The 27500-nt window shown below is 38.7% G+C and overlaps 1 protein-coding gene across 6 annotated transcripts in view; it reads right to left on the reverse strand.

Moving 5' to 3' along the window:
• The window catches only part of LOC137622962 (transcription factor CP2-like), a 230113-nt gene that overhangs the window by 43616 nt on the left and 158997 nt on the right, over positions 1-27500 (reverse strand). For 4 of the 6 annotated variants that reach the window (XM_068353553.1, XM_068353555.1, XM_068353552.1 and 1 more), the window contains exons 3-5: positions 5907-6114; positions 4788-4903; positions 4144-4289 (exon numbers count right to left, since the gene is read on the reverse strand). In XM_068353553.1, coding sequence (XP_068209654.1) covers positions 4144-4289; positions 4788-4903; positions 5907-6114 — 470 coding nt within the window. Of the gene's footprint in view, positions 1-4143; positions 4290-4787; positions 4904-5906; positions 6115-24246; positions 24489-25143; positions 25725-27500 lie in introns of those variants that run through there. The other 2 variants (XM_068353554.1, XM_068353557.1) reach the window with 2 other exon arrangements.

Genomic DNA, 27500 nt, shown 5'->3' on the forward strand with positions numbered 1-27500 from the left:
CCTACTTTTAACTATAATTACGAATTATAAGCATAAAGAAATTATATTAACTTTGAAAAATTATCATTAGTGAAATGACCGCTCAGGGCAAAAAAAAGCGTGATTATCGTACAGCAGCCTACTGCACACTTGCGCCTACTGGCCGTGTTTACGTGTGGGAGTGTCATCATGGATATACAGTACTATACTGTAATTTTTAACTATTGCTAGATACTGTATCAAACCTTGAAAACCCTTTTTTGTTTTTTTGTATCTATAGGAAATAATTCTACATCATTCGGAAAATACTGAAAACAGTAAGCTATGCATAGTACAGTAGTAAATACTACAGTCATAGAAAATTATCAAAACTTTAACAACTTTTTATTGTTTTATTTATCCATAAAAGAAATTTTGTACAGTATTTTATAAAAAAATCTATAAGAAGGATTTCTTACAGTATTGTTAAGATAAAAGCTACAGTATATATATATATATATATATATAATATATACATACATATATACACACATACATACACACACAGTGTATATACAGTATATATATAGCTAGAAAGCTAGAAATGGAGTGAAAAAAAACATTGACGGGTAGGTTGCTGTTTGCCGCCATGATGTGTTTCGAAATATACGAATTTCCAATTACACGAGGCCTTTCATCGACCAAATTCTCGCATAATTCGGGACCCTACTGTGTATATATATATATATAATATATACAGTATATATATTTGAAATGATCACTCATCAGGCCTATTTTGGAAAATAAATAATTTACACCACTAATACAACTTGGAAATTTACTACACTCACCACACACATCTTTGAAATCATTACCCTCCCACATACAGTATCTTGAAAATTAACTTCCCTCCTCAAGTATATACTGTATTGAAAATTGACTTCACACCTCATACATTTTGAATATTATCTTAATCCATCCCACATACCTTGGAAATCAAAGTTCACCCCCACACATATTTTGGAACTTAAACTTTACACAACAAACATATCTTGCAAATTAAACAACACCCTTCAGACACATATTGGAAACTAATTTCCATGAAACATATACCGTACTAAACATTGACTTCATCCTTACATTTACCTTAGAAATTTAAGTTCACTACTCACACATCTGGGAAATCAACTTCATCCTTCACACATATATTGCAAATTAACTTTATCCCTCACACATACAAAACTAGAGAGGCACTCAGTAGAGCGCACACCTCCACCGCGGCAGGTCTTTTCTCGACCTTTTGCTCAACCTTGACCTTTTACCTTAACATGTATTAATTGGCGTGGATTTTCCTAAACTCAAATATGAACCAAGTTTGAAGTCTCTGTGACAACGATGTCCAAACTTATGGCTGTTTACGTGAATTGGACATTTTGCTTGACTGTGACCGTGACCTTCCAAATTTTATCATTTCTAACTTTTTACATAACAGTTAATCCCTGCAAGTTTCATACTCTATGATTAAAATTGTGGCCAGAAACTTATTCACAAACTAACACACAAAAAAACAGGGGGTAAAATATAACCCCTAAATTTGTTGGCAGAGGTAATAAACTTCAACCCTTAAATATATCTTGAAAGTTAACTGCACCCCTCATATATATTTCAGAAACCAACTTCACACCCACATAAATCTTGAAAATAAACTTCACCCTTTATAAACCTTTTGGAACGTTAACGTCATCCTTTACACACCTTGGAAACGAACTACACCCCATAATTCCATAAACTTCTTTGAAAACAAGTTCAGTCCTCACATGTACTAGAAATTAACCTACTGTACAGTATATGTGACCATGATACTCATCACTTAATACAACTTTGGCAAATCTATGATGACAATGTCATTCACAGAAAAGATGATCAGCAAATTATTAAATAGGTGCTGTGATACATTATGAATTTAAACTTCAGAAAAAACCTTTATAGTAGTGGGAACTATTTAAAACATCAGATTAAAAAGTTTAAGAATAATCATTAAAATAGTTTTTACCTTGCCTAATTCCTTACAAGTTATGTAAAGTATTAAAAAAAATGGTCAACTAAGACTTCCTGAATTTAGATATTTTACTTCATAAGCATTTTCTTGGCTGACTTAATGAAACAGTTTCTAAATTACACATTTAAGCATAATCGCTTTAACTATTGATGTGAACAGCTGCCTTTTCATATTAACTTCAGGAGATGAATTATATTTCAACCAAGTCATTGATCTTCTATACATGGCAGCGACAAAAATACTTTTACCTCTTTTAAATGACACTCATAAACAGGATGCAAAATTCAAGTCCTATCACCAAATAAACCAAAAAACCTGACATCACCATTAATAAATCCCTTCATGTCATGTTCTGAACAATAGAGAGAGGAAAAAATGACTAAGTTTATCATGTGCTACCTTCTCAACTAGACTGAAATGGTTATTTACTGTATATGCCACATTTTAGTTTTTGCTTATTCTCTGTTATACAAAACACAAAGGTCAAAATTCCTTAAAAAATACACTGTACAATAGTAGGAGGCTGGGAAGGAGGGGGAAATGAAAATCAAGACATAAAAAATAAAGATAAACCAAAGCTAATTAAAACAAAAATATACAGATAAATTAAACCAACCTTAGTTATGCAGTATTTCTTGCTTCTATGAAGTTCAGATAATCATTCACGAAACATAAAGCAAGATACAAAAGTGGCAATTATATAACACATACAACTGAATATTGAAGTGTAATATTGTATTAGTATTCCAAAACATTCAACATTAATGACTGACAATAAAAAAAGCTAACTAACAAAGAAAATAAAAGAGCCTATCAACATGCTAGCATGATAACAACGCAATTTTTCATCTCCATTTATACACTGAAAAAAAAATTATAACTAAAAGGAACCCACCTTTCCACCAGCGCTTCCTCCCCCAATTTACCTGGTTGAACTCATCTTTACAGATGAATACTGTACCAAAATCCAATCACTAAAACACTGTAAAATAAAAAAACAACTATCAACGTTCACCCCAAAAAAAAACAATCTATTAGCGTAGAAGAACTACAAATCCACATATACTTAAAAGCATACAAAGATATGGTACTGAAGTAGAGAATCCCTAATTTCAAAAAAAAAAATTATCAACTATTAACTATCGGTAACCTAAAATTCCTTTCATATATGCAATACATCATGATCAAAATAACATAGATTCTAACATAAGTGAAATATCTAACCTTCAATGTTTACCATTACAGATGACCAATTCATACACAAGTTAGATAAGGAAAATCCTTGTGATTTACAATATATAAAACAACATCTATTAGTTTCAAAACCACAATTCAACGTATTACCAACATGGCTCCAATCATCATTTTCACTTCATAAATAATCAACCACAACTGTTGCCTTTCAAAGTCAATCCATTTATCCTCTCACAATATAACCACTGGGCATGGCACTCGAAAAGAAAGAAAGAAAGAAAGAGAGAGAGAGAGAGAGAGAGAGAGAGAGAGAGAGAGAGAGAGATGATAAATATAACTTCACAATGATAAACTTGAGAGAGAGAGAGAGAGAGAATGATAAATATAACTTCACAATGATAAACTTGAGAGAGAGAGAGAGAGAATGGTAATTATAACCTCACAATGATAATTTTTCAATACAAATAACCTCACAATACTAATCTTTCAATACACCTTTATCAGGTCAACTGTCCAAATCCCACACATTCTCCAGAAAACAATAGAGAATTTGCAAGCCAACACGCAAAGAATGAGGAGTTAGATTGTAAGGTATTGTCAGCTTTTTATATGATTAACATCAATGTAAAATTTTGCCTTCAAGTTAATCAATTGGAAAATTATGATTAGTACTCAATGAGGAAATAATATACACAGTACTGGACAAGGATATCTTTTCCCAGAGATAACTGCCACTTTTGCATCTCACACCTACAGCAGGTGACAATATGGTCACTTTGGAGTACAAACTGAAACTTCACACAACACTCATCAATAATTGCACCTATCTTTCACTGGATTAACACAAACACCAAATACCTTAATGTGATATCTAACACAAAAATCACTCAAACAATGTGTCACATTTGAAATTTTGAAAACTTTCAACTCACTTGAATAGTCGGTCCGTAGTGTTGCTTTGCGAAGACTCGTCAAAACCGGCGGGAGTAGATGACGTGTAACTCTGCTTATCAATTTCATGCTTAAGAAGTGGGACGGTTGGCAGAGCCAGCAAGGCTTCACTCATGTTGTAGGATGCCTAGATATATAAAATACATTTATAATTATCATCGTTAAATAAACATTGAAATTAGCAACTCATCCCATAAAAGGTATCCAGACAAGGGTAACCCTCATTATCCCTTTTACCCCCAGGCTCTTTGGAAATTTCCAACCCTTAACCCCGAGGGGGTTATTTTTTTCTCAGCACATTTTGCAGTATATTTTTTTAAATTGCTCTAACAGCCTTAATTTTTGTCATAGAGAGGTCAGGTTGGTCTCATTCTCTTGGAAAATGCCTTAATTTTATAGCATTTTTTTGCAAGGATGTACCGGTACATAGCAAAAAATCCAGAATTTAAATCTACTCGCAAAAAAACTTAGCTTTTGGATATCAAATGAATTTACATATAAGTTTAGTAATAACTTAGAAAATGGTAATAAAAACCAAACTCTTAAATCCCTACAAGCATTTACCACAATTACTAAATACAATAAGAGTTCCAGAAACACCAATAACAATTGCATCCATACTTACTGTGCTAATATCGACACCTAATCCTGACAGCGAATCATCAAAGTCCGCTGCCAGCCCCTGGTCTATATCTTCATTTTCCCCTTGTTTGGGATGGTTACCTTCCATTGAAATGAATCCTAGAAAAATAAATATTCAAATTAAAAGTAGAATATTAATGTCTACAGGAAATTTCTTTAATGCCATCAAAATTTAGAGGGGTCACCAGTAACAACTTCATAGAAGGTGGGAATTACTGTAGAGTACAACATCACACTTGCAAGTCACATAGCAACGATCAAAGTTCAAGCTCAACCATGAAAATTTTATCACTGATAAAATAAAACTTTATAATAAAGTAAAACCTAAATAATCTAGGAAACAGTATAGAGGAAAATCTTTGCCTAATTAAATTAAATGAGGGCCACCAGGACTAATAGCCTAAGGAGTTTTCATTGTCAAAGCTTAATAGTTATAACCGAAAAGTGATAAATGCATCGAAGGCATGATATAAGTTTTAATCTTTTCATGTGCATAAGCTTATACAAGCACATATATTTAAAAAGAATACATGGTAAGTTAAATAGAACCAGCTAGAAAAGTGTAGTCCAGTCTCTTAACATACAGCACCTTCCAACTACACAAACTGGCAACTAAGGCCTTTTCTTAGCCTTTTTTTATAACGTTTTCTTTGCAAGTACAGTACTGTACGTACAAAGTACCGAAAATGCAATCTACTGTATAGTGAAAACTGTGATCATATGAAACTTTTACATCAAACAAATAGTTTGCATCATTAAGTGAAATATGTCTCCTGCCCAAAGTGTACCGTATTTTCATCCCTCAAAATTTTTCTAAATGTTAAACTTCCATTGAGTGGCAGACCTACTCATTAAGCATAAATTGTATGTTAAAATGAATGTCCACATTTTCCTAAATTCAATAAGAACTTACATACAAAAATTTTCTACAGTAAGTATATCAATTCAAAAGTCTAATCAATTTTGGTATAAAGTATACTTTACTGTACTGTACTGTAATAGCATGTATTGTTAAGTACATTATTTATAAGTTACTTTCGAGAAAAACAGTACCACACACGAGTTAAAATAACAATAATGCAATACATGAGTCATTACTAACCTTTTTTTATGGGAACTCCCAAACTTTTTAATGTTTCATGCCAATCTGAGAATATGCCCGGTCGACGAGCATTCCCATCATCTTCGTGGACTTCCAAAGGATCGAGAATTCTTTTGCGAGTACGGTTGGCTGTTGTCACTTCTCCGGACCCTGAACTCACCGTATTTGGTTCACCCATCTTGTGGTCAAACAAGGTGTGTTCTATGGTCTGGAATAAAAAAAAATACAGTGAGTATGATAAATAACATTACATCAAAATTACAAATAAAACAAAAAAGATTTTTAATAATTTGTAAATTTCCTAACTATCGATACCCGTGTCCTCTAAGTCTCGCTGCCGCTCCTTCAAAAAGTCTGAACCCTTGAATGTAACTGCATGGTGAATGATGGAGTCATGGCTAACCTTTCTACACTTTTCCACTATAGCCTGTATGTCATTATAAAGAAAGAGAGACATGGACTCCAGTAACAGGGCGTTTCTCAAAGACATCATCGCCTGTCTAACTTGCCCTGAGAATTGGGACACGACCGCATCCTTCCTCTTCAGGACCCATTGGTTACTCGAGTGATGTGCAAAGACCCAAGTCACAAGAGACAGATAACACAGTGATCGATTCCAAAATGATTTTGCGATGACCGTTTACATGGAGACCAATTATAAGATCAATCACAAGGACATCAGGATCGTATTCCCGACCATACCCAAGTGAGAGAATAAGTCATCACTCGTAAAAGAGAGGAGACCAATCAGCGGTTTCTTTCACAATACAAGATGCCAATCTTATCCTCTTCAGTAAAGAAGTATCTTTAGAGAGAGGGACCAAGGTACTTTGAGCATCCAGGAGAAAGGAAAGGAGAAGAGCGGCATCCTTTATCCTAACCGACAGTGCACATGCTCATTTCAGCATGATGCCGAGCACTTACACAGCGTGTAGACACACCTTCTCTGTATGAGTCAGCTTTCAGGACAGCATAGTCTCAAAGCATGAGCAGCAAGAAATCGGTCAGTCTCACCTGACCCCTGTCAATCGGTCTGCCTGGGCTTCATTGATGATTTCTTTCTATTCTTAGAAGCAGCAGCATCTAAGAATCTGATGAAGACAAGGCAGAGGAGGAAGGAAAAGAACTAGGAAAGGAGTACACATTTTTTCTTCTTGCCAGCCTTCTTCTGAGTGGAGGTTTGGAGACCAATGAAGACACTCCCATGGAGAAAGAAGCCCCAGAGACTCTTTTCAACAACAAGAACCACACCGACCAGTGATTTCAACTTTACCGCAAGTAGAGCACTACTATAGGAGTAGCAGGAGACAGGGTAGTCACAGCAGAGGAAGCTTCCAAAGTCCTGTTAACAGAGAAGGCCACAACTTCCTTAGGTCCAGGTTACATTTGGACTGAACAGCCACAAGAGACAATCAAGGAAATAATAGAAGAATTTGACAAATTCGTAGATAATTTTTATTTTTCCTAACTATACAAACCTTAGATATTTATTACGGGTATTACTTTCGGCGTAGCTGAAATGACGAGCCATTAAAGTTTAGCGAGGGTTAACTACCCACACCGCTAGTTAGCGGGTGGTAGGGGGGGTAGCTTGCTACTGCTCCCACTCACACACCTGTGATTTAGCTCACTTTGCTCGGAGGTAAGACTTCAAGGGGGATAGGGCTGGCGGGCAAGTTTGAATAAATAGATAAGGTTTGTATAGTTAGGAAAAATACAAATTATCTACGAATTTGTCATTTGTTCCGTAACTGGAATACAAACCACGTTATCTATTAGGTGTAACTCACCCATTAGGAAGGGTGGACATCCATGCCAATCTGGCTTTTGGCTTTATCCGGGGCTCCTTATCTGAGTATGTCATTACTAAAAAATAAGGAGTCCCTGCACCTCGCTAACATCTTGCTACGCGAGGTCCATGGTCTACGCAAGCTGTGTGTTGAGATATATAGAAGTGTGACCATCCAGGTGTCCAGGTAAAGTTATTCCGAGTTTTTTAGAAGGAAAAACTGTTGTAACCAAGACTTTCCAAATACCACCTCGCTAGGGTATGGGGAAGCAACAGTATTAGTTTTGATACTAAGTATTCAGATGTCAGGATGCCAGAAAACTTTCAATCAATCAAACAGAAGGGAGCGTGGTTTACCTGCAGTGCTTTGAGGTCAGCTTGTGCAGATAACTCAGGATGCTGCCTTCCCCAAGAGAGGGGAGAATAAAGAAAAGAATAAGAGCCAGTCAAACCTTTTCCTTCACGCAGACTAAAACCGGGTAACAATACCCTCAACCTTCTGCAACTTGTCCAATAAGGAGCTTGAGGTCTTAAACCACCTGTCGTGCAGCCACCACCGGACCGATAGAAAACGCATCGAGTCTCCTGTGGGTCACGTCTTGCAGGTAGTGGGATGTAAACGTAGTTTGACGTTTCCACATCTCAGCCTGGAGAACCTGCGTCACTGAGAAGTTTCTCTTGAATGCCAGGGACGTAGCTACACCCTTGAATCATGAGCTCTGGGCGATGTGAAGGAGGAGGGTCTGGATTCAGAGCATGGCCTATGACCTTGCAAATCCATGCTGATATTGTGTTCTTGGTGACCCTCCACTTGATCCTTCCTGTGCCGACGAAGACTGCAGGTACACAAGGACGGGCTGTGGCTGTTCTCTTAAGGTACAGCCTCAAACTCCTCACTGGGCAGAGTAAGAGATGAACAGGGTCATCTGTTACAGAACGAAGACTCGAAATCCGGAAGGAGTAGAATCATGGATCCGCTACTCCCGGGTTCTGAGTCTTAGCAATAAACTCAGGGATGAAGCTGAACATTACCTCTCCCCATCCCCTTGAATGGGCGATGTCGTATGAGAGACCATGAAGTTCACTGACTCGTTTGGCCAAAGCAAAAGGTAGCAGGAACACCATCTTCCAAGTCCGGTGGCGATCTGTTGCCTAGCATAATGGTTCATAGGGAGGTCTCTTAAGAGACCTGAGAACTCAAACCACGTTCCATGGGGGAGGCCTCACTTCAGACTGAGGAAAAGTAAGTTCATAACTCCGTATGAGTAAGGAAAGTTCTAGCGATGAAGAAATGTCCATTCCTTTCAGTCTAAACGCGAGGCTTAAGGCTGAGCGATAGCCTTTTACCGCCAAGACTGACAGGCGCATTTCTTCACGCAAATATACGAGGAACTCCGCTATTGCTGGAATAGTGGCATCGAGTGTAGAGATACCCCTTCCACGACACCAACCACAGAAGACTTTCCACTTTACCTGGTAGACTGCTGCTGATGACTTTCACAGGTGTCCAGACATCCTGATCGCAACTTGTTGCAAAAAATCCTCTCTCAGAGAGGAGATGCTGAATAGTTTCCAAGCGTGAAGTCGTAGCGAAGCTACGGCTTTGTGGAATATGTTGGCATGTGGTTGTTTGAGTAGATCGTGTCATGGAGGGAGTTCTCTAGGTGGCTCCGTTAGGAGTTGCAGAAGGTCCGGAAACCATTCTGCATGATGCCATAGCGGAGCTATGAGGGTCATTGAAAGGCTGACCGATGTTCTGGCCTTGTCGAGTACCCTCCTCATCAGACAGGAAGGGGAAAAGGCGTAAACATCGATGTTGTCCCACCGTTGTTGGAATGCATCTTGCCAGAGAGCCTCGGGGTCTGGGACTGGGGAACAATACAACGGGAGTGTCTTGTGTGATTATTCAGTCTTTAAATATGGTCATGGTAGTTACAGATGTATACTGTATTTTCATTTTTGAATTTTTTTCAACATTATAGTACATTGAGCTTTTTCTCCAATTTTACCTTAAAAATTAATACTTTTTAAATAATTTGCTTAGTTTACAGTACTCCTTAATCAACCTCACACAGGTATCTCAGTATTTATATAAAATAGATCTTAGCTATTTCATTACGTACTGTAATAATGACAGAAAAATTTCACTATAAGTACATGTAGTATAGCTTGTTGAGTCCACCCCTCACCCAGGACCAAAACAAGGGGTGGTGCCCAGAATTTAAAATGTTCAAGTGGGAACATTTACTTAGGGTGGATTAACAGGATTGAGATTGTAACCTGATAGTAAGTTTACATACTATACAGTACTCGACCGCAGACGGCAAATCACGAGTGTGCAAAGAAAACAGTGAAAGTCTGTTAATAAAACCTTAACTTTGCTACATTTTTAAAGGTTTTTCCCATATTACAGATGACATACCACAGCTCCAATACAGTTTGAAAATTGATAAAAGATCATGATACATAGTGCACAATTACAATCACAGATGATTCATGGTTACCCTTTCATGGTAGAATAGGCTACATATGTTTGGCATGGTAGCCAACCATCACCAAAAATATAAATAAAAAAGGAGCAAAGGTACTTCCTACATAGTTTCAACTAGTTATGAAATTACAGTAGTACAGTATTTAATAGTCTACCATACAATAATGCATGTTTGTATCAATAAAATTAATTACCAGCTACCTTGAGCCAAAAATCCTGGTGCCTAACCTACCTAACCTAAACCTTCATTTGAGTAATACGGCCCATCTGTTAATCAATCCAGCCAGCCTTTACAATCCTCAACACCTAACCGGTAAGGATACATGAGGAAAAATTACCTTGTGTCATGGGGCTATCCTAAGTCACATTGCTGCATTTGTAAGTACAGTACATGGAAAGAATTTGTATTTTTCCCTAATACAAATCTGTAGTTACTTATATGGATTATCTTTCGGCAAAGCTGGAAGGTGGCCAATAGACTAAAAAGTGCGAGGTGGCAACCCTACTAAACCACTGTTGTGGGTAGGTAGGTGGGGTGGCTGGGGGCACTCCAGCTACCTATCTCCACTCATAGCTCACAGAGCTGCCTCTTTTGGCTCTTAAGAGATCAGACGTATTTGCTCTCTCCCTCTCCCAAGGCTTAGCCATTAGACTTACTAACCATTGCTTTGTGTGCTTTCTTTCTCTTTTTCAGGTGGGTGTGGTTTTCTTCTGGACGCTCCCATGCGAACATGGCCTGGCCGCGAAGGTCGCTCTTTTGGCACCTTCATGTGTTCTGTCGACGCAGACTCCCATCTGCTATGTCCGATTTACCGGGGCATCGCTGTGAGCAAGATGTGCCCTGTGGCGAGTGTCGGGAGTGGCCTGCCTCACAGTGGAAGAAATTTTGGCGTCAGAGGAACAAGAAAGCCAAACGAACCTCTCCCCTGGGGTCTTCCTCCGACAGGAAAAGGGCTCGGGCTTCTTGTTCTCATACCCCTAGATTTCTTTCCAAAGCTACTCCTTGCCCGTCTTCCTCAGGGGAACGGTCAAGTAGGAGTGCTGACCAAATATCTCCATGGCAACCTCGGGGTACTAGGGGGTGTTGATGCTTCCCCTAGTGAAGCATCTTCACCTCCAGCCGGCAGGAAGCCTTTCTCCCTTGCACAAGTTCTTCAAGCTTAGTCATCCTTGGGGATTTCTGTTCCCCCCTCGAAGGAGACGCTTCTGCAACTTGTTCAGCATGGCAGGAGCAGAGATCCGTCCCCTGTGGCTTCAACATCTTTCGCCTTGGACGTGTGCAAGGTCCACCTTTCGCCCTTTCTTGGCCTTTCCACGCACAGACGACGCGACCGTTCCCGTTCGCCCCTCCAGCCGCCTCCTGCTGACGATGTCCCCTCGCCATCTTGAGACAACATCGTTGTCTAACCCTAAACCCTTTTCTTCCCACAGAAAAAGTTGCAACTCGCGTGCGCTACCCTCGCCAGCTGCTGAGGTTGAGCAAGATGATCTTCCTACGGTCAGCGCTCCACCTGCTCCCCAATTGCCAGGACGAGACTACACCTTCTTGTCCTTTAGGACAATCAGCATCACAAGCTTCGCGTGATCTTAGCGTTCTTCCCACAGACGCTCTTATTCAAGCACGACGCTCTTATTCAAGCACTACGTGCTTATGCCAAAAAGACTGTAGGTCATTGTGGTCTAAGTGTTCGCCTTCAAGGAGAAATTCTTCTCGATCACGAGCTGAGCACTCGCGATCAAGGACACTACGCCTACAACCACGAGCTGCGCGTTCACACACACGATTACGAGCTTCATGATCACGAGCTACCAGCTCAATATCACATACTAACCATTCATGATCACAATCGCGAGGCAAACCTTCACGTTTGTGAGCTAAATGCTCATGATCAAGGGCGTGTCGATCATGCTCACGAGTGAGACGATCATGAGGAACACGCTCACGATCAAGGGCTAGATGGTCAACATCACAACATCATTTACGATCACAAGCAAAGCGCTCATGTTCATGCGCTAAACGATCTAGTTTCTGATCGAGAAGATCCTCTTTACGAGGACGACATAGACGCACACGCTCTCCATCAACACGTCACGCTACATCTGATCCTTCTCCTAAACGACTTCTGACCAGACAAGGACATTTTGAAGACAATTCCCTGAAAAGCTTTTTCCAAGACTGCCTCCAGCTTCTTTCAAAGCCTGGGGTTTCCTTTGTAAGCGTTTGCCTGCGCGACGCTCTCCTACAAGCTCTACTGATCCACAACAATCGTCAACGCAACGCAAGCCTCCAAGTGGGGTCAACGCAACGCGTTGACCCCACTTGGAGGCTTGCATCTATTCCTCCGTCGAGTGTACATGGAAAAAGGATTAGGGTTAAGCGACGATGCTGTCTCAAGATGGTGAGGGGACATCGTCACCAGGAGGCAGTTGGAGGGGCAAACGGGAACGGTCACGTCGTCTACAGTATGCGTGGAAAGGCCAAGAAAGGGCGAAAGGTGGACCTTGCACACGTCCAGGGCGAAAGACGTTGAAGCCACAGGGGACGGATCTCTCCTCCTGCTATGCCGAAGAAGTTGCAGAAGCGTCTCCTTCGAAGGGGGAACAGAAATCCCCAAAGATAGCTAAGCCTGAAGAACATGTGCAAGGGAGAAAGGCTCCCTGCCGGCTGGAGGTGAAGATGCTTCACTAGGGGAAGCATCAACACCCCCAGTACCCCCGAGGTTGCCATGGAGTTATTCGGTCAGCACTCCTACTTGACCGTTCCCCTGAGGAAGACGGGCAAGGAGGAGCTTTGGAAAGAAATCTAGGGGTATGAGAACAAGAAGCCCGAGCTCTTTTCCCGTCGGAGGAAGACCCCAGGGGAGAGAGGTTAGTTTGGCTTCCTTGTTCCTCCAACGACCAAATTTCTCCCACTGGGAGACAGGCCACTCCCGACACTCGCCACAGGGCACATCCTGCTCACAGCGATGCCCCGGCAAGTCGGACATAGCAGATGGGAGTCTGCGTCAACAGAAGACATGAAGGTAACAAAAGAGCGACCTTTCGCGGCCAGGACATGTTCGCATGGGAGCATCCAGAAGAAAACCACACCCACCTGAAAAAGAGAAAGAAAGCACACAAAGCAATGGTTAGTAAGTCTAATGGCTGATCTCTAAGAGCCAAAAGAGGCAGCTCTGTGAGCTATGAGTGGAGATAGGTGGCTGGAGTGCCCCCAGCCACACCACCTACCGACCCACAACAGTGGTTTAGTAGGGTTGCCACCTCGCACTTTTTAGTCTATTGGCCACCTTCCAGCTTCGCCGATCCACATAAATAACGCAAGGTTTGTTAGTGAACTAACAACTAGAATTTTCAATAAATGGGAATGACGAGGATTGCATATTAATCAGTCGGACCATTGGCCTGTTGTAATTATTGTACGGTACCTATTGACCTGTCTACAGATACTAGGAATATCAGAAACAATAAAAGGATACGATACACTTCCACGCCCACTTCACCACACTTGATATTCTTTCACCTATCTATTGAAGCACCTTAACTTTTTAATCTGATTACAGTAACAACAGTTTAATTTTCAGTCCAAAAACTTCAATGAAAACCCAAGGAAACTTGAAAACTATGCAGCATATTAGAAAAAATGAAAATGTTTATCTTATTCTTCTTAATTAGTCAGAGTAAAGAATATTTTTGACAAGCATTGTACATACAAGTCAATGAAATGAGATCAAAGAACAAAAACGATTAAACCAAGAACTATCATAATCAACACTATAAACCCCAAATGAGATCAAAGAACAAAAACGATTAAACCAAGAACTATCATAATCAACACTATAAACCCCAAATGAGATCAAAGAACAAAAACGATTAAACCAAGAACTATCATAATCAACACTATAAACCCCAAATGAGATCAAAGAACAAAAACGATTAAACCAAGAACTATCATAATCAACACTATAAACCCCAAATGAGATCAAAGAACAAAAACGATTAAACCAAGAACTATCATAATCAACACTATAAACCCCAAATGAGATCAAAGAACAAAAACGATTAAACCAAGAACTATCATAATCAACACTATAAACCCCAAATGAGATCAAAGAACAAAAACGATTAAACCAAGAACTATCATAATCAACACTATAAACCCCAAATGAGATCAAAGAACAAAAACGATTAAACCAAGAACTATCATAATCGACACTATAAACCCCGGCCCCTGGTCGCCATTACACCAAGAGAGAAAACTAGATAACACTGTCCCTATAGAAGCAAAATCAGTCACTCATTTCATCCTGAACCAAAGATAAAAGTCTAGTAACAAGGACTATCACAGAGCTAATGCAAATTATATCAAGATATGGCAAAGGGTTTACAGCCATATACAGTAATAATCTTCCCTAGTATCTAGGACTAAGGATAGACTAAGGTCAATAAGGTATGATAAAAAAAAGTTACAGTGAAAATCCCAATTATTATCAATGGTATCGTAGAGTACAGTGATACCTCTGGATACGAAAGTTTCTGATTACGAAAAATTCAGGGTACGAAAAGCGATACAAAGATTTTTATGCCCCAGTATACGAAAAAATTTTCAGGATACGAAAAGCTTACGAGATCCCAACTCGTCGCCGAGAGTACAGTACCTTTTTTTTCAGGGTATCAACCCTTACTTTAGGTATACAGGTAACAATACACCTTCACTGATCCAAATGCTTTACATACAGTACCGTAACTTTTATACAGTAGTAAAGAAAACGGACCGTTTTCTTAGGGCTTGGAGGGGATAACTAGGCTATAACTACATTATTGAATAATCTCATGGTGGTTTCTGGAATGGATTAAGCTGTTTTTAACGGTTGGGTTAATTATTGAATGACAGAAATGGCTGCATTGAATGTTTATTACTACAGTTTAGCGTGTTTATGAAAGAAAAGGTGTCTTTTCGTAAGGCTTGGAACAGATTAGGCTATTTACATGTAAAACGCGACTCAGGATACGAAAAAATCAGCATACGAAACCGTATCCTGAACGGATTACTTTCGTATGCTGAGGCATCACTGTATACCAAATACATCAACAAATGCAAAGGTCACAATACTTCCAGCTAAATGTCAAGCTCTCTTTAAATTGGATTTTCGAGTCATGTTTCCAGCTTATTACAATTACATATGAACATACATGTGCATACAAGCCAGCTTGAAGTGATGAAACTGATTAAGAGTATATTTTGTTTTTGTACAATTTACTGACTTTAGGGTATTACTGTAGAAATCTGATTAATTTTCTCCAGCCATATGCATTCCTAAAACACTTGCATATTCCAAAAACATAAGTTCTACACCTAATTTGCCTACTAAATCTAAACAATCCTTGGCCTACTGTAACTATTTTTCCAAATTGTTTTGGTTACTTATTCTTCGTTTTTTTTTTCAAGTATCAATTTATATTTTAAGCAAAGAAAAGTTTACTCTTTCTAGATCAATATCAATATAAAATAATGGAGTAGTCCTTGATCCAAGGCTGAACTTTCCACAAACTGGAGGACTCAGAAGTAAAAGTATGACCTCCATGCATCAGTAAACAATTTATCAAGATAAAAAAAAATAGCAAAATCATACATTAAAGAATTTATTTCAACAGGTAAGACAGTAACTCGAATAAGGACACTAATTACTTATCTGAAGATATTTACACATCACATATAGCATATTGAAGTAGTATACATAACACCATATGCTGCTACTGTCACTACTACTGTACGCTTATGATATTCATGGCCACAGTTAACTGCAGCGGCTTTCAATATATGAATAGAAGCAAAGGAAAATTACTAAATACAATTGTCTTTGCCATTTCAACACTGTATAAGGCAACAAGTATACTCATTTAGTTGAAATTAAGACCATTAATATACATACAGTTGCTCAATATATTTACATCTCTTGTTGAAAAAAAAAAAAAAAAAAAAAAAAGTGTCCTTGTTGTCAATTGGTAACAGTAATATATATCACTTTGTCATGATGTTTCTCCTATATAGTATATATCCATAATATTCAATCTTCATTTCTTATTCCATTCAATCTCTTGTTTCTTAATATAACACATACATTGTATCAAATTCAGGCTTTTTTCCGAGTTCAATCTAAATTTATTTATTGCCATTCCTTTGACCCATATATCAACACCATTTCAAGCAAACTTTCCTATTTCCAATTGGCAGAAAATCCTGGGACTCGCAAGGAAAGATTGGATTCCACAATAAAAACTTCTCGAACAAACAAAATGTATGAGCACGGAAGCCATGCTTACCAAATGCCAACTGTACTAGCTTGGTCCAATGAAGCGAATGCCTGGCAAACAGCCTCAAAAATCAATTTCTTTATGGACAAGTAGATAATAGCCACCAATGGCCTAGCTGCCACAAAGAATAGGTACAAGGATCAACCTTAAAGAAATGCAAAATTCCACCAAGCAACCTAGAAACCCAATACGTGTAGTGGTTGTATGATCTGGAAAATGAGTACAGTTCATTACTAACAACAGGGTAGTTACTCTGGAGTAGGATCAGACAGCAGACCTTGTACCAAAAAGGTATCAGCAACACCCACAAGCAAGAAATACTGCAGCCTCAAATCCTCATCTGACACATCCATGTGGAAGGGTAACCAAGTCCACGATTGGCTAGGAAAGCTAAACAAATGTAGCCAGACAGCAAAAGCAATGGAACCACACCTGCAAACTCATTATTATCTACAGGGAAACATTGAATGTCATCATCAATTATGATGAAACACTCTTAAGCAAGTAATAAGGAGCATATTGGAACTTAATAGTCAATACCATGGAATTTTCTTTCTTCAAGTACTGTATTTTAAAACAATAAAAGTTTCTTTTTATTCTTAATCTTTCTTTGCAACACATTCTACAACACAGTACTGTACTACTGTATTCAAATATCTTGTGCAATACATTCATCATTTTTTGTTTTTAAACCTTTGAGAAATTATAAATACAAGATAGATGTATTGTAGTTGTTTAAGAATGCTGTCCATACATTTTTATATGGGAAGGCCAACAAAATGGTTAATTCAATGCATAGTATATAGTCATTTCTAAAGTAACCTACTGTACAGTGCTAGCTAGCCTATATGGAGTATACGAGTCAAAGCTGGCCATGAAGAAGAAGCCAGCTAATCTACCTTTCATCATAAGAATGGCGATGGTAATTAGGTGTTTGACCTGGCTCTGTGCTCGTACGTACAACAGAACGGGGGACTGATGAAGCACACATCAAGTACTACACTTAGTCTTCATGTGGTTAGAAATCATCAGGCCATGCCCTCTATTCCCCTCTTGAGACGGGGTAAGGACACGATGTCCTTCATTATCATAAAAGGAATTGGAGATGCGGAAGCTTACATTCAACCCTAACCCAAACAGTGCCAATACTTGGCCCAGGGCAGGAATGCTCACCAACTACCAGCAAATTAGCAGTAATTTTCGTAACAGACTCACACTTTATTTGACCAACTCAAGCTAGGTCCATCACTCGGATACTGCTTGGCTTTCAAGGGCAGCATTTATTCCCCACACTCACCAGACATATAGTGCTGGTGCTCAATCCTGGTGAGACCATTCACTTGGAACCAGAATAAAAGCAGCAGTTTTATTGATTTTCAATTAAGTTTCTATCAGGAAATTCATTCATTTTACACAATTTACCTATGGTTGAGAGGACATAAATCAAAACCTCAATTGTAACTTGGATTTCAGGAAACAAAACTATGCATAACTATGCATAACATGTCAATAAAAGTGTACTTAAACATTCTAACATAACCTAGTCTAAGATGCATCACATCAGACCAATCCAAATGAGGGGGATGAGTGAATAACAACGATATATTCAAGCCTATTTTAAAATTGCAAATTTTGAAGTAATGAGTATTTTTCCTAACTATACAAACTTGAGTCCTTTAATAGGAGTATGAGTTCAGTGAAACTGTTAACTCTGGTGTTAAAATTTATAACGAGGTGTAGGTAGTTACAGGCAGAGTGGACGCCCTACCTCCCTGCCAGCTCACAAAATAGCCACTTTGACTTTCACCATAAGAGGCTGGATGTGTAACTTGAATTAACTCACGTTTGTAGTTAGGATAAACACAAACTACTTTTAACCATTTGTGATTTGTTCCTACATGAATACAAAGCCTCATCCTTTAATAGGAGACTTATCCTTCTGTGGGAGGAGGCCCCTACAACCAAAGTGGTTGGTTTAAAATCCCAAGATATCAGAACACTCTGACCTTACGAGGAGAAAGTGTTAAATCTATTCCACATCCTGTGACCTGAAATTTCAGGCGATAAAGGATAGGTTTCTGCCATTAGACAGACAGTCATCAAGGTCCATTCTAGCAACATAACAATTCAACTGCTGCACCCCCCAAGAAAGGAGAAAGAAAAGAAAAAAAAAGGTACGACACATACTCCCACTCTGTATTGACATTGTAACTGCTATCTTAGACAAGATGCTTTTTGTTTTGTGAGTGTGCTAGGTATGCTATACAACCTGCTCAGCAGCTACCTCAGGTCCTGGAAATAACCTGCCAAATGACTTATAAGTGTATTCTCAATTTCTCATAGACAGTAGGCAGTGAAGGTTGTCTGACATTTCCAGACTCTTGACTTCAGGATTTAGCCCACTGACAGGTTCTTCCTAAGGCTAGTGTCAAACCCACTCTCTGACTTCATGAGCTCATGCCTGTGCAGATTCTTCCAGCTCCTCTGCTGTCTGGAATTTTTATCTATGTATCGTTTTACAAAGCTAAGAGATGATGTTTTAAAAGTAATCTCCCTAAGTCTTCTGGAGCTGATAAAAAAGGTTCTGTAGTTGTGGTCTGAAGTGTCGCGTCTGTTTTAAGTATGGCCTGTTGAGTCAGTTTCAAGTAACATTTTAGTGCCCTCACAGGGCACAGAAATAAATAATTCAGATCATCGCTTGCCTCCCTACGTGAGGAGATGGAAAAAGATTCAAACCTAGGATCGTTTACAGCCAGGTTTAGAGTTTTGGCGATAAAATCAAGAACAAAGGAGAAGGTGACCTTTACCGCTGCCAAATTATTAACTAGAAATGACAATCTGTGCAGAAGCTAGCCAACTCATTTCCTTGAAGCCAGGCCAAGTAAGAAAACCATCTCGATCCTTGAATTATTGTCAGATGCCCGCTTTGAGGGTTCGTAAGGGGTCTTCTTCACTTGCTTTAGAGGTTTCTAAGGGGCCTCCTTCATCAACCTAAGGACTCTGGTGACGTTCCATGTGGGTATTTTAATTCCCATAAAGAGGAAAGATCTATTTCCATCCATCTGAAGACTTGGGTCAAAGCTGAGCAATAGCCTTTTAACAGTCTAAAAGGTGTTTCTCTCTGTGCAGAAAAACAAAGAAGTCTGTAGTCAGCTTGATAAGCTCCAAATGGAGAAGTAACCCTTATATGACCCCAATCACAAATGATGGCCCACTTTGCCCGGCACGATGCTGCAGATGACTTTTGGAGGTATCCAGATATCTACTGTGCAGTGGCTCAAGAAAGCCTTTCATTTGGAGATGTTGGATAGTCTTCACCTGCAAAGTGACAGGGATGTCACAGAGTTGTGTTCGTCTGTACAGATGGGGCTGGGCCGATTGGGTAGTTCTATCGGAGCCTTGATTAGAAGCATCAGAAAGTCTGGATACCAGTCTGCATGGGGCCACTTGGGAGTCACCTAGGTCATCTTGAGATTTTGAGTACAGTAGTGAGTACACTATCCTGCTGACTACAGTACTCCAGGCGGAATGGCGGAAAAGCATAGACGTTTAAGCCATCCTACGCATGTATAAAAGCATCTTCAAGGGCTGCTGTCTGATCCAGGATTGGTGATCAGTAGTTCAGGCGTTACCTGCCGAGCCTAATCAGGAAGATATTTATCGTTGGAGAACTTCATAAAGTCAGTCACTCAGCTGCGACTACCTGTCCCTGGTGATTGAATTTGTTCACGTTTACAATCCTCCTACCAAGAATGTATTTTGCCAACAAAACTCTATGTATTGTTTAGTACCCACTCGTGAGTTGCATCACAAAACAACAGAGGTGCTGTGTAACAGTACTGCACCTCCTTGCTTGATGTATGCCATTACTGTGGCATTGTCACTCATCAATAATACTACGTGGCCTATCACACTTGGAATGATTGTAGCAGATTGATGTACAAGCTCTTTTTTTTCCCAGGACCAGCGTGCCACAACGATTTGGCTCCCTAGATGATCACCAAAGCTTTCTTTTGAAGCATCCATATATAAGTAGCAAATTTGGGGAAAGACACTTCAGAGATTCTTGTCTTTCCTTCAGCCACTAATCTAAGTTGAACCTTTCGATGGGGTGGATCATCGGATGGTGACCAGTGTGTCTTCACACATCAATGAAGTGACGTTGATGTAGACAACCACGTGGAATGAGCTCATCTATAAATGATAGATGTCCTTGTAACTACTGCCACTGACGAGCTTTATAGTTATTGATTGTGTAGAAAAGGGCATACCATTCTCCTGAGTCTGCTGTAACAATCATTGGACTAGTACTCTTGCTTCTGTTGTGTATCTCTACATCCCTATATAATCCATCCTCTGATTGAGCATGACTGGACCTTACTATCTTTACCTTGTCAGAGGATATCTGCAGTACACTCCTCGACCCTGTGATACTGCCATCTTGCTAAATAGCCTGACAGGAATTCCCAACTCGTTTCAGACACAAGTGAGGACTGCCTTCTATAGCGGATTCTCGCTCCTCTTCTTGGCTGACCAAAACAGGGATGAAAGGGTGGAGCAGGATCTGTTGATCTTCTCGAGGAAGACACTAAGTGTAGTGGACTTTTATCTAGAGGGCCAGCTTCAATGGAGTCATTGCCTTCAACTTTATGGTTGATCCTGATGTGTCGGACTTTAGTACAGAACTGATACCTGGTGTTAGGGTCATGATGGCAGTCTCTGTCGGCAGAGGAAGAGTAGAGTCCTCAGAGATGTAAAATTTCCTCTGCCTAGATAGAGCGGGTGGAAATATGTTGTTGGAGTGACTCGCACGTAGCAAGTTCCTCCAGCCGGATACTTTGACATCTGCGTTGTTGATGGCTTGCCTTGGCAGTTTTGAAGAGGGAAGTTCTAAAGTACAGTAAGTCTTGAGCCTTAAAGAGTGCCGAAAAGCTTATCAATCGAAGACTGCTCTCTTTTAACCTAAGCTCTGGTTGGCTCTACCAGACCGTTGATCTTTCTGATGAGAGCCAGAACCTTTAAGAATGTTAACTCTGACTCAAGGTCTCTAGCCTTCCAGGGGTGGCACTGCAAGTCCCAAGCCAATGGATAGATCGTGTCTAACAAACTACACACGCCTTGGCCAAGGGGAAGTCGTCTCGTTCTGGAAAAACATGGTGAGGTTTTGGGTGTCTTCAGCCCATTTCCAGTTTATGTACAGTACTTAGTTGGGGCAGTAACTTGGGTTACATGAAATATTTCACTCCTTGCAGACCTAGAGGTTTGTTTCCTTCATTCCTGTGCTAGCTTTGGGTGATGAAGTGACAGCCTGTGCCTTTGAAGAGTTAACACAGTCACTTTAAGGAAGACCTGTAGACTGTAGCGTCCTTGGGCTGCCAAACCTCTAAAAAGGCAGAGATTCTCCAATGATCTCACGGTGATCTATCACTCAAGGAGCATCTGGAAGAATGAGTTCTGTAGGAACTCGTCGATCGAGGTGTCTTAAGGGAGCCTCTCTTATAGCTAGGTTCTTTATCCAGTGACCTTATGCGTGGAAACTGATTTCATGAAAAGTACTTCACAGTAGTCTTCCATCAGTGAATTGCACATCACTAATCCTCCTCTGAAGATCATGCGCTGAGAGGTGATATTTCTGGAACACGGGGCTAATCATATACTGTACAAGTATATGACTGGTAAGCTATCAATACGCTCCTGCAGGGGATTTCGATTCAACAGGTGACAGCATCTTAATGGGAGAGAGTATGCACAGATGCACGCATACGACCAGAAGAGTGCAGGTTATCCGAAGAGCACACGTGAACAGATCATTCTCTAATTAAAGAGCAAGCATTACCAGGTGAGCAGATGCAAACAGTAGAGCAAGTATGGACACGTGTGCACGTGTATAAAGAAGAGCACTCTCTAAGGAGAGAAAGTGCCAACAGATGAAGATCAGGAACTCATGAATGTTTGTCCATTGGAGAGCACGAGTGTGTAGTAGAGCGTGCATGCTAGTAGAAGAGAGCACTCAAGTAGGACAAACATGATTGAGTGAGCGTTCATATACATATAAGCGCGTAGAATAAAAAAAAAAGTGTGTAGAATCAAGAGGTAACACAGACAGACATGAACTACAGGAATGAGCACAAACAGAAAAGTGTGCACATATAGGGGAGTGTCCATGCCCTTGCTGACAAGATAGTATCAAAGTGTCTTAGAGACTGGAGGGGAATTAGTGTGCATGCTTGGTTCCGATCAGTTAGGGGAGCTTTAAGTGGCTTTAAAATTACTTTTCTATCAGGTTTTTTTAAAGCAATCAACAGCTTACAAGTACGGTACAGTAGTTCTTCATAAATTCCTGGATGTTGTTCTACAACAGCCATTTTTTTTTCCCACCTTCCCCTCCAGTTTCAACTTGACAACCATCAACTTGACATCTGATAGAGAGAACTTAAGGGAAGTACATGAATCTACTTTAAAATTTTGTGTAATTTCATTAATGTCGGCAATTGATTATGATAGAAATGCTCTCCGTTCAGTATATAGCTATTGTTACAAATGTGAAATTAAAAAATAACCACAAAATAAATAAGCAAAATTTTTTTTTTTTAAAGATCATTGTGTTATCCCTCAAAGGTCCAATTCTGACTTAACTTTTAGGGAACACCAGCACATTTTTTACTGCAAAACTTTTGTAAGGATTGCCAAGACAGAAAAAAGTTGTAGGTGTCAATCATAAGGTAAGAAATTATTTGTGATTTACTTTATCATAATGTAAGGATTTATTTGTGTTATACTTTTAGTTTGTGACCTGGGAAGGTTTGTGACTAGGTGACTTGGGAAGGGGGGTCCAGGGGGCTTGCCCTGGCTAGGGGGTGTTACCTGCTAGGGGTTGTGACCTGGGAAGGGGGGGTCTGTGGCCAGGCTAGGGTTTTTGAACTGGGAACTACTAGGTTAAGTTAGGTGGGTTTGATAGGTTCTGTACCCTTTTACAAATCTCACATGTTAAATAATCACACTTTGCCCTGTTTCCAGCCACTTAAACGAACCATATATTTTTCCAACAGGTTATCTTATGCTTATTTTGCATTTCTGACCATTATCATTTCTGCAAATCACTCGTTTATGATGTTTTCCCCACCCAATAAACCGTTTCCCACTGGTGTTCCCCATCCTTAGTCTTTTTATAAGGGGGTCCAAAAACTCATGAACAGATAGTTTGCCCCAATAATCGTGGTCAGATATGGCCCATGTATTTGGCTAGAAATTAAAGTATCACAAATTTACTAAAATTATTTAACTTTCCCTTAAACTCTGCCTAATCAGACCTGTCTCTGACAATCTAAAATTTTTTCTACTATGAAATTCAATGACAATTTTGCAATTGGACAGGGTTCCTCTACAATGGTGGGCTAGCCTAAGGTATCTGAAAAACTAATTTTATAGAAGACAACCTAGCGCAATTTATCAAGTACTTTTAAAAATACATCTGATAACAAGAATTAATTATTTTCCACGTTTTATCAAACGCCCTTAACCCAATTTAAGGTTTACCTAGAATAGATTGGAACTACTGTAGGTAAGCTATCTCGACTAGGCTTTTATCAGACTATTTACAACAGACAGCAAATTCTTCTTATTACAGAGATCGTAAGATAAGCAACACAAAGAGCATGATAAAGGCCTCTACAGGGAAGCATTTACTAGAACTATATCAAAGGTTCGTCCTCGTAGTAGCAGCAACGTCTTGGACTGGGGTTACTCACCAATGCTCCTCCTCCAGCGAGCTATCTGTGTTCTCCAGACAATATGTCATTACTTAAAAAACAATACGTCGTTAAAAGCAGGTGTTCGAGGAAATACGGTTCACACACTTGCGCTTCACACTTGTCGTTAATTAAATACACGTTAATTTGAAGAGGACAGGTGTAATTTTTCTCTTCACTACCTATTTGTTTTCCTCCTAAGGAAAACACACGCCAAATACCATTATACCACTGTCCACTGACGAGTTAGACTTGAATATTCCAAAACTATTGACCATATCTATTGCAAGGTTTTGAATATAAAATAAATAGATTACTTTCATCAAAAGTAAAGCTTATTAAAAATATAAGTAATGATATTTCTTAAGGGAAAATTTAAGGGTAAATGACGGCTTCCATGCTTTTAAAAGAACTTGTTTACTATCTGAAAAACGAGAATAACAATAATGTTTTTGTTATAGCTCTTCCAAATTATGTATAAATGTAAACATATTTATATATATATGTTCATAAACTATGAATGATGGAATATAAATCAATCACAAAATAAAAGAAAGACACTATAATGAAAAAATTCGCAATCCAACAAAATTGAATATTTCACTGAAGAGGCACTTTATTTCACATAACTGGAATGGAAATTCCTTCGTGTTGTAATACATACATCATCAACTTGTATTTTAATTCACTTTATAAACCATTATTTCAGTAGATATTACCAAATTAGAATATTATGACAGCCTTCAAAAATTTTTCTGACATTTTTGGGCCGTAAATATGGTGTACTTATATCTAAGTACTCTACTAATGAAACAAATCTTGACCTTGAAAATAAAAAAAAAAATATGAAGTCGAATTCTGATGAATAACGCACAAAACACACAGAAAAAAAATCACCTTATAACAATATCCTGCGGGATCCATTGCTGAATTCCTTGCCGTACAGACAAATTCCTGGTGGAAAATGAGACGGCTTCGATAAGCCTCCTTTGAATCTTGACAGGGAATACGGTGGGCAAAGCCTTTATCTATCTGCATATTAGCGTTTTCAAGAAGGCGAAATGAACGATTTCTTCAATATTAATAAGAACAAATAACTGGCATTGGATTAAATGTAATAAACTCATTTCCAGCTTGTTTGCCAATTTCATTTATTTACTTCTCCAACTAAAACATTCAATGTTAAATATTAGGCCAAACAAAATTCGTATAAACAAATCTCCAATGAGAAAAGGAGAGAAGACCAAACTGGCCAAGAGAATATACAAACGACTACGAAGTCGTCAACTGAGCTTAAGTTTGAATCACAGCAGGACTTCACGCAACTGGATTTTTCCGGTCTTCACCGGCCGTGTCCACTCTACAGCAGAAATGTCTGTGGTTAATGCATGCATTGCATATACTGCTGCCCATTACATATCAACCGAGACCAAGGCGAGGATGTTCTTAAACAGTGGTTGTGGTAATACAGGAGATATCCTAACACGAGTAGAGCAGGTTGAAAACTATCCATGACATTAGTTTTGTCACCTAGTTTGCTACTTTGCTCTACAAGGCTGAATTACTCTAGGTGGCAGGAGTGCATGACATGTAAACAAGACTTTTGTTTCTTTCCGCGCAAGAGGTGTGTAAGTATGTTTACACAGCCATCGCTTTATGGGTTATAAATAAGTAGGAATATGTTAACACATTACAACAATTCCTCCTCAGAGACGCTCATCCATCAATAAGGGAATTTGGTGTTGCAACAATTTTACTTTCACAATGAAGGTTGTGCTCCCCGCTACACACACACACACACACACACACACACACATATATATATATATATATATATATATATATATATATATATATATATATATATATATATATATATATATATATCCAGAGACCGCGCATAAAACAAAAGACAAATTAATTAAACATTAAAAACCTTATACGTGAACACACGCACACACACACACACACACACACATATATATATATATATATATATATATATATATATATATATATATATATATATATATTTATTTATAGATAGATAGAGAGACAAAGATGATGACGCACTTGGAAATAGGTAGATGAAAATACCTAAGAAACAAATAATGAAGTAAAAAAAAAAGAGAACTAAATATCCAGTAGAATTGGCAATTCAGTAATGTTACAAAAATCGAGCAAATTATGATCTCGTAATAAAGAGCAAAATATGATAAGATATATTAGATATATTTATTAGAAATTAGGTTTCACGGGGAAAGGAATTATGTAACCAGGATAAATGGATTTTAAATAAATAGAGACAATTAAAAGGCCTGTGCGTATATAAATGAATTAAAGAAGAATAAGATAGAGAAAGAGATAAATAAGAAGGCGTGAATAAAAGAGCTTGCATAGATCGAAGTAAACGGACCCAAGTTATCCCAATTGCGTAATTGGCTCCTGCTTTCACGGGTAAAAAAAGAAAAAAATATACACCGCGCCACATTGTATGCGAGTAAAAACAAACCTAAGTAACAGCCATGAATATTACAGTGTAATAATAAAAAAATGTTAGAGATTACTACATAGATCTTGAATTAATTGCCAGATAATACGTAGCAAAGGAAAAATAACGTCTCCTGATTTCAATAAAATCATCAACACTATTGTATGATAGTCGACTGGAGTGGGATGCATCTACACATCAGGCTGCAGAATTAATTTTAAATTCCCTTCAAAGTACTTCAAAGGGAAAGCGCTGTCTAAACGATGCAACTTGTATAATAAAAGGGCGTTGTAAAAGAAGCACTTAAAATATCTTCGGAAAACTGTTGAGAGAATTGTAAGTGCCTTTCGGTGCAAGTCGCGATATCTGTCAGCACCGGATCATAGGGCCAACATATAGGCCTACATCCAAATTCATATATATATATATATATATATATATATATATATATATATATATATATATATATATATATATATGGGGAAGTTAACCAGAACACCGTAAAATGATTAATAACATCCAATTTCGGTTATACAAAGGCGAAATAGAAATACAATAGCCTAATAATATACCTAAGACAACAGTAAAATTATATTATTCTTCGAATACCATTATAAAACGTAAATAAAAATAACCGTGAATGCAATCAATTTGCAAATAAACAAATAAAATCTTACAATTCGGGAACAGTACGATAGTTTGGCCTTTTAGATATGAAATACCGTTTAATCTCGCGAATCTGAGATCCTTATCTAAAATGTTT

This window comes from Palaemon carinicauda, chromosome 30 (assembly GCF_036898095.1).
Source record: "Palaemon carinicauda isolate YSFRI2023 chromosome 30, ASM3689809v2, whole genome shotgun sequence".
In the NCBI taxonomy this organism is placed as follows: domain Eukaryota; kingdom Metazoa; phylum Arthropoda; class Malacostraca; order Decapoda; family Palaemonidae; genus Palaemon; species Palaemon carinicauda.